Source organism: Sebastes fasciatus, chromosome 16 (assembly GCF_043250625.1).
Source record: "Sebastes fasciatus isolate fSebFas1 chromosome 16, fSebFas1.pri, whole genome shotgun sequence".
NCBI lineage: Eukaryota > Metazoa > Chordata > Actinopteri > Perciformes > Sebastidae > Sebastes > Sebastes fasciatus.
In genome coordinates, this window is record NC_133810.1 from 750157 (window position 1) to 762063 (window position 11907).

The window sequence follows — 11907 nt, forward strand, 5'->3', positions numbered from 1 at the left end:
AAAAAAAGTCATAGTATAGTATGTCGAAAACTTTTATGAAAAAAAGTCATAGTATAGTATGTCAAAAAATGTCATTAAAAAAAGTCATAGTATAGTATGTCGAAAAATTTGATGAAAAAGTCATAGTTTAGTATGACGAAATATTTGATAAAAAAAGTCATAGTATAGTATGTCGAAAACTTTGATGAAAAAAAGTCATAGTATAGTACGTCGAAAAATTTCATAGTATAGTATGTTGAAAAGTTTTATGAAAAAAAGTCATAGTACAGTATGTCGTAAAATTTCATGAAAAAAGTCATAGTATAGTATGTCGAAAACTTTTTTGAAAAAAAGTCATAGTATAGTATGTCGAAAAATTTCATAGTATAGTATGTCGAAAACTTTTATGAAAAAAAGTCATAGTATAGTATGTCGAAAACTTTGATGAAAAAAAGTCATAGTATAGCATGTCGAAAGATTTCATGAAAAAAGTCATAGTATAGTATGTCGAAAGATTTCATGAAAAAAGTCATAGTATAGTATGTCGAAAGATTTCATGAAAAAAGTCATAGTATAGTATGTCGAAAAATTTCGTGAAAAAAGTCATAGTATAGCATGTCGAAAGATTTCATGAAAAAAGTCATAGTATAGTATGTCGAAAACTTTTATGAAAAAAAGTCATAGTATAGTATGTCGAAAACTTTTATGAAAAAAAGTCATAGTATAGTATGTCGAAAAATTTCGTGAAGAAAAGTCATAGTTTAGTATGACGAAATATTTGATAAAAAAAATCATAGTATAGTATGTCGAAAAATTTTATGAAAAAAGTCATAGTATTGTATGATGAAATATTTTGTGAAAAAAAGTCATTGAATAGTATGTCGAAAACTTTTATGAAAAAAAGTCATATGTCGAAAAATTTCGTGAAGAAAAGTCATAGTATAGTATGTCGAAAACGTTGATGAAAAAAAGTCATAGTATAGTATGTCGAAAAATTTTATGAAAAAAAGTCATAGTATAGTACGTCGAAAAATTTCGTGAAAAATGTCATAGTATAGTATGTCGAAAACTTTTATGAAAAAAAGTCATAGTATAGTGTCGAAAACTTTTTTGAAAAAAAGTCATAGTTTAGTAGGACGAAATATTTGATAAAAAAAATCATAGTATAGTATGTGGAAAAATTTTATGAAAAAAGTCATAGTATTGTATGACGAAATATTTTGTGAAAAAAAGTCATTGAATAGTATGTCGAAAAATTTGATGAAAAAAAGTCATGGTCTAGTATGTCGAAAAATTTGATGAAAAAAAGTCATAGTATAGTATGTCGAAAACTTTTATGAAAAAGTCATTGAATAGTATGTCGAAAAATTTCGTGAGGAAAAGTCATAGTATAGTATGTCGAAAACTTTGATGAAAAAAAGTCATAGTATAGTATGTCGAAAAATTTCGTGAAGAAAAGTCATAGTATAGTATGTCGAAAACTTTGATGAAAAAAAGTCATGGTATAGCATGTCGAAAGATTTCATGAAAAAAGTCATAGTATAGTATGACGAAAAATTTTGTGAAAAAAGTCATAGTATAGTATGTCGAAAAATTTTGTGAAAAAAGTCATAGTATTTTTTGGGGGAAAAATAAGTCGTAGTATAGTATGTCTTAAAAACTCATGAAGTCATAAAATCTCATAGTATAGTATGTAACGAAAAGTCAGTATAATATGCCATAAAATGTCATCGTATAGCAAAAAGTCATAGTATAAGTCATAACAATGTCATTGTATAGTTTGTCAAAACGTCAAAGTATAGTATGTCATAAAAGTCACAGTATAATGAGGCTTTTTTATGACGTACTATGAGTTTTTGAGTAAAGCACGTCATAAATGGAAATCTGAGGACAAAAGAAGAGGCCAAAATAAGAGATCTGAGAATACGAGTTTGTAATTTTACGGCACAATTCATGTGAAAAAATAAAAAACTAGACGTTTAACAAACTATCGTTGAATAACAATCTGTTTCTGATCAGAAGAGAGAGAAAACCAAATGTTCTGATATGATACAGATCTTCTTTTATTGAGTTTTCATATACAATATAATATATATATATATATTTATATTTATGGGATGCAGATGAATTGTCTGCGTCATGTTTACAGCGATGAGTTCCTCCGGAGGGAATAAACACTTGAATATAGACTTTTATTTTACAGTTGCATAAAAATACATCTCAATCGTCTTATGTAGAGAATTTGTCCAAAAAGAAAACAAAAAGAAAAGAAGAGAAAACTCTATTTACATTTTGAAAATACTTGTGAATGTTCTCATAGATGTGCTTTTAGTTCCCTTTATCACTTTATCACTTTATCACGTCCATTAAAACTCTAGCAGCCCTTTTGTTAAAAGTCGTATCTCACTCTGGTAGATCCGCCTCATTGTTCAGCACCTTTAACCATTTGTTTTATATTAAGAGAGATTTAATAGAGATTTAATAGAGATTTACATGATGGCTTTCTGCTTTTGCTTTTTTTTTAAACACAAGAAAATTGGGATATTTATTCATTTTCTCTTCACACACGTATAAATTAAATTTAAATTTTATTAATATTTTTAAATTAAAAATCAGCCTAAAAATGTTTTTTTCTCGTTTTGCCTTTCAGGGCTTCGTAGACATGTGACATGACTACGGGTCCCCAGCAGGGTCATATTCGATGCTGAGACATCAGCGTGTTTCTCCAGAGTGAAATATGGCTTTAATACTGAAACTGTGACGGGTTCCTCGCTGCGAGCTCAGACGTCTGTCTCAGAGACGACTAACAGAAACACAGAGAACGGATCTCCCACACGTCAACAACACAATCACAACATCATGTGAAGACACATCAAAGATTAGAGTCACATAAACGTAAGCATGTCCAGATCCTGATGAAGCATCGACCAACACAAAGCTCTGACTCGTATAATGATGAAGCTCAAATATAAAACAGCTGCTGAAAGTTATGAAAATATAATATTTGAGGGGGGAAAACGTCAACAAGATCAGAATCATCTGAAGAAGACAGTTCCAGCGTGACGGGAGGTTTTCCTCTCGTTGTTACTAGAGACCAGATGAAGACAGATGTTATTATTATTAGAGCTGTTAACGTGATAATTACGTTTATATATATATATATAGTTATATAATAGTCTAAATCATACGGTGGACATTTTTAGGACATCTCTCCGACTCGGCTCGGCTGGCATTACGACAAAAGATGGCGAGAGCGTAGCGACATGGTTACGGTTAGCGTTCATGTTTATGTTCGTCATTTAAAGATTCAGTCAGTAAATCAATAATCAGCGATTTGGCTGCAGCTTTCTCCCCCAACTACCGTTACCACGGTAACATCCTAACGAGGGACGTCCTGAAAGTTAACGTGATAATAACGCTAATTTGTTTTAACGCCACTAATTTTAATTTATTTTCTTTAACGCAGTCGATCTTTCGGAGGTCGTAGCGGTTCAGTTTTAAAACAATCAGGTACATTTTCAACAGATAAAAAAATGTGCGATCAATCGAGGTTAAATATTTGAATGGATCGGCAGCCTTGATGCCTTTAGGGGTTACATGTTAACCTCTAGGGGCTACATGTTAACCTCTAGGGGCTACATGTTAACCTCTAGGGGTTACATGTTAACCTTTAGGGGTTACATGTTAACCTCTAGGGGTTACATGTTAACCTTTAGGGGTTACATGTTAACCTCTAGGGGCTACATGTTAACCTTTAGGGGTTACATGTTAACCTCTAGGGGTTACATGTTAACCTTTAGGGGTTACATGTTAACCTCTAGGGGTTACATGTTAACCTTTAGGGGTTACATGTTAACCTCTAGGGGTTACATGTTAACCTTTAGGGGTTACATGTTAACCTCTAGGGGCTACATGTTAACCTCTAGGGGTTACATGTTAACCTTTAGGGGTTACATGTTAACCTCTAGGGGTTACATGTTAACCTTTAGGGGCTACATGTTAACCTCTAGGGGTTACATGTTAACCTTTAGGGGTTACATGTTAACCTCTAGGGGCTACATGTTAACCTCTAGGGGTTACATGTTAACCTTTAGGGGTTACATGTTAACCTCTAGGGGCTACATGTTAACCTCTAGGGGCTACATGTTAACCTCTAGGGGTTACATGTTAACCTTTAGGGGTTACATGTTAACCTCTAGGGGTTACATGTTAACCTTTAGGGGTTACATGTTAACCTCTAGGGGTTACATGTTAACCTTTAGGGGTTACATGTTAACCTCTAGGGGCTACATGTTAACCTCTAGGGGTTACATGTTAACCTTTAGGGGTTACATGTTAACCTCTAGGGGTTACATGTTAACCTCTAGGGGCTACATGTTAACCTTTAGGGGTTACATGTTAACCTTTAGGGGTTACATGTTAACCTCTAGGGGTTACATGTTAACCTCTAGGGGCTACATGTTAACCTCTAGGGGTTACATGTTAACCTTTAGGGGTTACATGTTAACCTTTAGGGGTTACATGTTAACCTCTAGGGGTTACATGTTAACCTCTAGGGGCTACATGTTAACCTCTAGGGGTTACATGTTAACCTTTAGGGGTTACATGTTAACCTTTAGGGGTTACATGTTAACCTCTAGGGGTTACATGTTAACCTCTAGGGGCTACATGTTAACCTTTAGGGGTTACATGTTAACCTCTAGGGGTTACATGTTAACCTCTAGGGGTTACATGTTAACCTTTAGGGGTTACATGTTAACCTTTAGGGGTTACATGTTAACCTTTAGGGGTTACATGTTAACCTTTAGGGGTTACATGTTAACCTCTAGGGGTTACATGTTAACCTCTAGGGGTTACATGTTAACCTTTAGGGGTTACATGTTAACCTCTAGGGGTTACATGTTAACCTCTAGGGGTTACATGTTAACCTCTAGGGGTTACATGTTAACCTCTAGGGGTTACATGTTAACCTCTAGGGGTTACATGTTAACCTTTAGGGGTTACATGTTAACCTTTAGGGGCTACATGTTAACCTTTAGGGGTTACATGTTAACCTTTAGGGGTTACATGTTAACCTTTAGGGGTTACATGTTAACCTCTAGGGGTTACATGTTAACCTTTAGGGGTTACATGTTAACCTCTAGGGGTTACATGTTAACCTCTAGGGGTTACATGTTAACCTCTAGGGGTTACATGTTAACCTCTAGGGGTTACATGTTAACCTCTAGGGGTTACATGTTAACCTTTAGGGGTTACATGTTAACCTTTAGGGGCTACATGTTAACCTTTAGGGGTTACATGTTAACCTTTAGGGGTTACATGTTAACCTTTAGGGGTTACATGTTAACCTTTAGGGGTTACATGTTAACCTCTAGGGGTTACATGTTAACCTTTAGGGGTTACATGTTAACCTCTAGGGGTTACATGTTAACCTTTAGGGGTTACATGTTAACCTCTAGGGGTTACATGTTAACCTTTAGGGGCTACATGCAACATCAGAGAGGAGCAAAACCTCCAATCACACTGGAAACGTACATTAAATTAATAAAAAGGAATTAGACTTACAATGATTTGAGCCCTGAGACACTTCTGGGAGTCGACGGGACACTTTAAACATTTAAAGGAGGACATAAAGATGAGGAGACAAAAACACATGAATGAATACTGTTCTTACATCACAGATTGTTTTCTTTCATTTTGCTGAAGAATTTTTGGCTTAAAAACATTCTTTGAAGCAGATTATTAAGAGTCCACATCACACCGAGACATCCCACCGTGACGTCACACCGAGACGTCACACCGAGACGTCCCACCGTGACGTCACACCGAGACGTCACACCGAGACGTCCCACCGTGACGTCACACCGTGACATCACACCGAGACATCCCACCGTGACATCACACCGAGACATCACACCGTGACATCACACCGTGACATCACACCGAGACATCCCACCGTGACGTCACACCGAGACGTCACACCGTGACGTCCCACCGAGACGTCCCACCGTGACGTCACACCGTGACATCACACCGAGACATCCCACCGTGACATCACACCGAGACATCCCACCGAGACATCCCACCGTGACGTCACACCGAGACGTCCCACCGAGACGTCCCACCGTGACGTCACACCGTGACATCACACCGAGACATCCCACCGTGACATCACACCGAGACATCACACCGTGACATCACACCGTGACATCACACTGTGACCCAGCTACATACGTTTAGTTTCTCTCTTCATACTAGAAACAGCAGAACAGGATGAGGAGCGTGAAAAGTGTGCAAAGTTAAAAATAATAAAACAGAAAGCATCTTAAAGCTACAGTTTGTGTCGGTACAACTAAATGAATTTGGCAGCATGTCGTTACCGCTGAGAAGAATCCATCCTGTTTCTATCGCCAGTTTATTAAGAAAACTAAATGTTTTTAAAGCTCGTCTGAATTTAGGTTGAGATGTTGTATGAACACACGTTGTTGCTTTACTCGACCAAAATCCTCTAAAAGTAAATATTATCAAGTATCTTCGCGGTAAAATTGAATCAAAGTTGATTAATTCAATCACTTCTTCTCAATATGAGAATCTGGTTTTAACAGTTCCAAGGAGAGACGATGCGTTAAAGCTGCTCCCAGTTTTTTATTGAACCTTGATACTTTTTGGTAAAAAACAAAACGTGTCCGAAACATTCAGAACTGAAATCTAGAGATGCACCGATACCACTTTATTCAGACCGAGTACAAGTACTTCCATCTGGGTACTCTCTGATACCGAGTACCGATACGAGTACTTCTCTGTGCCTAAAGACCCTCGTTAACAGCCAGCTGGAGGGTGTGAGCGACACACGGCAGCCTGGGGAGTCCCGCATACGAGGCGGTGCGCCGCCACCGGCTCTAGGTCGGCTTGGAAAGGCTCGGGGTGAAGGTGGCTCGCGGCCGCAGCTTTACAGCGCTCCCCGCCCGGACCTCTCCGCACCGTGACGGGGCTCCTACCGTCTTGAAACACGGACCAAGGAGTCTAACGCAGCGCGAGTCAGAGGGTGGAAGCAAAACCCCGTGGAGCAATGAAAGTGAGGGCCGGCGCGCCCTGGCTGAGGTGGGATCCCGGCTCAACGGGGTCAGGCGCACCACCGGCCCGTCTCGGCCGCACCGTCAGGGAGGTGGAGCGTGAGGACCTGAAAGATGGTGCCGAGAGGTTAACGTCACGCTGCTGTAAAGTGGTATCGGAGCCGTTTTGCGAGTACATGAGCCGGTATCGGACCTGATACCCGGTACTGGCATCGGTATCGGTGCATCACTACTGAAAACTAAAACTAGTTTTGGTATTTGTACCAGACTCCGGTGTGGTATTGGCAGCAGTATCAAATGAAGTTTAAAGCTAAACTGAGCGCGCCGTCTGAACGACGACGGACCCGAACTCGTCTGGAGTTCTTCTAGACTTTGACTGATTGATCTGAAACAGGATAGACTCTCACAGAGACGGTAACAAGTCAAGAGATAAAGCAGCAAAACTCAACAGCATCTCCTTCATGATGATATGTCACCGATCACGCGACAGAGAAAACAAAGATTAAAGTGGTCTAACTAGTTTCTGTGCAAAGTCGTGACGACGGACAAATATGATGTCAAATCACTAAAAGAGATTTGGAAACATGAGTTGAGCAGCTGAATGAGCAGCGAGGGGATAGAGACACTTCTATAGAAACAGCTTATAGAGACTTTATGTACAAACAGATCTCTCGGGGGGGGGGGGGTAGAAAAGACCAGGTCGTTCCTGAAAACAGAGCTTCCTGTCGGCGCGGGAAGGAAATCTCTCCGATCCGATGTTTAAATCGACATACGTGAGGAAAAACCTCCAGATATATGACGACGTGTTTTAGGCACAATGATGAGTGATCGTACAAAACTGTACAGACTGTGCAAGTGCAAAAGTTGGAAGCAGAACTGCAGCTCCTTTCTGAAACCCTCACCTCTGACCTCTGACCTCTCTGGTGAGACGGCTACATGCGTCTTGTGCCCTCCGATTGAATCGTTACAATTTCAGACAGACAAAATAAAAATCGCACATTACTGTCAAACATCCACATCGGTGAATCGTTGCTTATTAGAGTAATAATTATACGGATGTTTTCTGTGCACATCTGGTGACTAATGTGAGAACGACTGATTATATGGAGCCTCGAAGGGAACAGAGAGTTTCTCTTGACGAGATCGACGAGCGCAGGAGACTTTCTAGCGACGAGCACGATGGGCGCCAGAGACTTTCTGATGACGAGCGCCAGATAGTTTCTGCTGAGTGCCAGAGACTCAGGTCCTCTTTGGGGCTCCATAGATTTTGTAATCAAACCATTCGAACACTAACAGGACCACCGAGGGCTGCCTAACTGGGCTGCCTAACTGGGCTGCCTAACGGGGCTGCCTAACTGGGCTGCCTAACGGGGCTGCCTAACTGGGCTGCCTAACGGGGCTGCCTAACGGGGCTGCCTAACGGGGCTGCCTAACTGGGCTGCCTAACGGGGCTGCCTAACTGGGCTGCCTAACTGGGCTGCCTAACGGGGCTGCCTAACGGGGCTGCCTAACTGGGCTGCCTAACTGGGCTGCCTAACGGGGCTGCCTAACTGGGCTGCCTAACTGGGCTGCCTAACGGGGCTGCCTAACGGGGCTGCCTAACTGGGCTGCCTAACTGGGCTGCCTAACTGGGCTGCCTAACGGGGCTGCCTAACTGGGCTGCCTAACGGGGCTGCCTAACTGGGCTGCCTAACTGGGCTGCCTAACGGGGCTGCCTAACTGGGCTGCCTAACGGGGCTGCCTAACGGGGCTGCCTAACTGGGCTGCCTAACTGGGCTGCCTAACTGGGCTGCCTAACTGGGCTGCCTAACGGGGCTGCCTAACTGGGCTGCCTAACGGGGCTGCCTAACGGGGCTGCCTAACGGGGCTGGATGATATGGTCGACATTATTATCACAATATTAATACAGATACTTTCTGATAATGGTTTATAACACGATATGGCAAATATGTGCAAAAATAACATCAAATAAAGTGATGTTCAGATGAGTTGGTTGTTTCTCATCACAGCCGGTGCAGAAAAACAGAAATCTATAGAACAATAATATAACATCACATCATCAGCATATGATTCAACTGAAGTCTGATAATATGAATTATTGCCCAGCCAGGATTACAATTATCTAATGATGGATAATTAAATTAGGCACAAAAACAAAGGATCCAGAGCGGTTAACACGAGAACCCAGACTGGTCCTGGTTTTAGGATTATAATAGATGTCAGACAGATAAAGCAAGAAGGATTACTGACTGCAGTAATAATAGAGATTATACGGGGATTTCCACCATAACCATACGGTCTTTAACCTTCCTGAACGAGGATGATATCCAGTAGAAAGCCGGTCAGAGAGAGAACTAGCAGGTGAGAGTATGAACGCACCTTTAGGAGGGAAGAGCGCGGTCGCTTCCTGCAGATTCAATACAATCAAACCATGCAGGCTGAAGAGAAGACGAGCACATTACCAGCTGCTCCGACTGTCGATATTCACATATAGATACACTATTAACAAACAAGTTCTTCACACTTCGACTGACACCGGACACCAGTTTGTAAAACTGGTTTTACCGGCTCGGGATGGGAAAACGTTCTACAGCGAAAAAAAACCTCGGACCCAAAAACTAACAAACAAACTGTAAAGTCGTTGAAGTTTCTTCTGGTAGAAACCAGACAGCTTCAGTCAGAGACACTCAGCCGAGACAGAAAACTCTTCTTTAAAACACAGATCTTCGGCTTTAATGACTGAATCTCTCGCTGATTTGGGCTCAAACACACGACGAACACTCAACTACCAGCTTTGGCCTTATAGAAAGCTAGATCCCCTTCATGTGGTTGTTTTAAGGGTTGGGATAAGGATTGTTTTTACTACGTTTACATGCACACTAATATTCAGAATATGACGATATTCAACAGCTGATACGGGTCGTCACGTTCACGGCATGTTCTGTTTGGATATTCTGTATTAGGATTAAGACATGTGTTAAAGACATGTGTGATATTATGGTGCCTTCAAATGAAACCCGTGAGCTCGTTTGGATACAGCCAGTTCAGAATAAACGTCTCAATCGGGGGGGTTTACGGCAGTTTAGCTCTGTGTGTTGAACACAAACCAACTAGAGATGCTCGGCCAAAAGAAAAGAACTTAAAGGATCTCAGCAGGTTTTTGGACGCCGACGCCGACCTTTACCAGAAGGTGGTTGAAGGAATGAAAGAGGGAGGCTGTGATCGCCACCGAGGACGTTAATCAGAGAATGAACGGCTGCTTGTTAACGGGAATATTCATTTTCATTGGCCGTGTAAACAGATTAGCAGGAATATCGTCTCTTTCAGAATAAAAACTGCATATGTTGTGCATGTAGACGTCGACGGTTTCATCGGATAATCAGGTTTAGTAATTTGTTTCATCGATGAAAGATGCATCTTCTTCTACGAAATGATCCAATGCACAATAAGTGCACAACCCTGTTTCACTGATTAAGTGCTGAGAGAGTCCAGATGTTCCTCTACATGAACGCTCACGACTCACGACTTCGTCTTCCTCACAGAAAGATCAAAATACAACCATCCAGAGGAACTCCTGATGACTGGAGACACTGAAGACAGTCTTTGTCCTCACCTCTCCAGAACGTCTTGATTACAACTCAAGACCTTATTAGAACTTCTTCAAGAACTGATCTGGAACTTCATAAACCGCATTGCCTGATTGGTCCAGATCGGACCAGAGCCGTCCATCCAGGACGCAGCGCTGTGCCCCGTCTTCTTCCATGTCCGCAGAACAAGAACCGTTCTGACGCGTTCTCCGGGAACGTCTCAGTCTCCAGGCAGAGACACGTCTTTGTGCTTCATATTCGTTTCATACTTGTATAACAATTATTTATGAATCTCTCCCTGTAACGAATCCTCCGCCGGCCACGCTGAGACGGGTTTACCCACAACCCCCTACTCTTAAACGTCTGTTGAAACTCCAGCCGACGACGACACAGCCAGTGTGTCGCAAAACGTTCTCCGTGATATCTCACGACGATGCTGATGAGGAATCCTTTAGTACGTCATTTAATCTGGAGGCAGACGTGACACAGCGATGACGGTCGGAAGTCCAACGTGGACTCTGGGTTTGGGGGGGGGGGTTAGCGAGCAGACCAGAAGCTTTAAGGAAGTCTGACTCTTCTTCATCACTCACACGGAGCAGAAACCAGGCCGCTCTGCACTTCCTGTGATTCTCCTGTCCGTCCCGTGTGGTCGCAGGAAGAGGCGGGGCTTACCGGGATGCTAGCAGGAACAGAACGATAAGGTGCGATGGGGGGGGGGGGTCTCTGTAGCTGCTGGTGGTCGGTCTGCACCCCCCCACAGTGAGGGGGGGCAGGACTCGGGGTGAGCTGGTTTAGTGTCCGGGGTGCTGGTGGGAGGTGAAGGGGGTGAACGAGGGAGGAGGAGAGAGAGACAGAGGACTGGACTGAGGACTGACGCCTCCGGCTGGAGGAGAGTCCGCCGCCGACTGAGAGACACTGAGGGGGAGACAAGAGGGGGGGGGGGGGGGGCTTTACTCGTCATTATTGATACTAATATTATATGTATATGTATATATATATATATATATAATATATATTAGGGATGGGGGGGGGGGTTGATTTGTAATAAATGTTTTAACACCAGAATGGATATATTTGCTTCATCTGAGTCTATGTGGAGGTAGAAGGCTTTTATTGTGGTAGTCTGAGTAACGTGACGTCATATCCGTTCCGTATCCATCAACCAAAACAAAGCTCAGAGAGTCTAAAGCGTTGGAGGGTCGTCGTGGATACGACCTGCACCCTCACATGTTAAATCCAGCGTGGTAAACACTACACATCCAGTAAAG

General features: G+C 42.0%; 1 protein-coding gene across 4 annotated transcripts in view; it reads right to left on the reverse strand.

Moving 5' to 3' along the window:
- Window positions 1-2018: 2018 nt before the first annotated feature.
- LOC141752379 (P2R1A-PPP2R2A-interacting phosphatase regulator 1) overlaps window positions 2019-11907 on the reverse strand; it is a 17786-nt gene continuing 7897 nt past the window's right edge. For 2 of the 4 annotated variants that reach the window (XM_074610255.1, XM_074610256.1), the window contains one exon: window positions 7607-11554. In XM_074610255.1, the coding sequence (XP_074466356.1) occupies window positions 11431-11554 (124 nt within the window). In that variant the 3' untranslated portion in view covers window positions 7607-11430. Of the gene's footprint in view, window positions 3067-5544; window positions 11555-11907 lie in introns of those variants that run through there. The other 2 variants (XR_012590225.1, XR_012590224.1) reach the window with 2 other exon arrangements.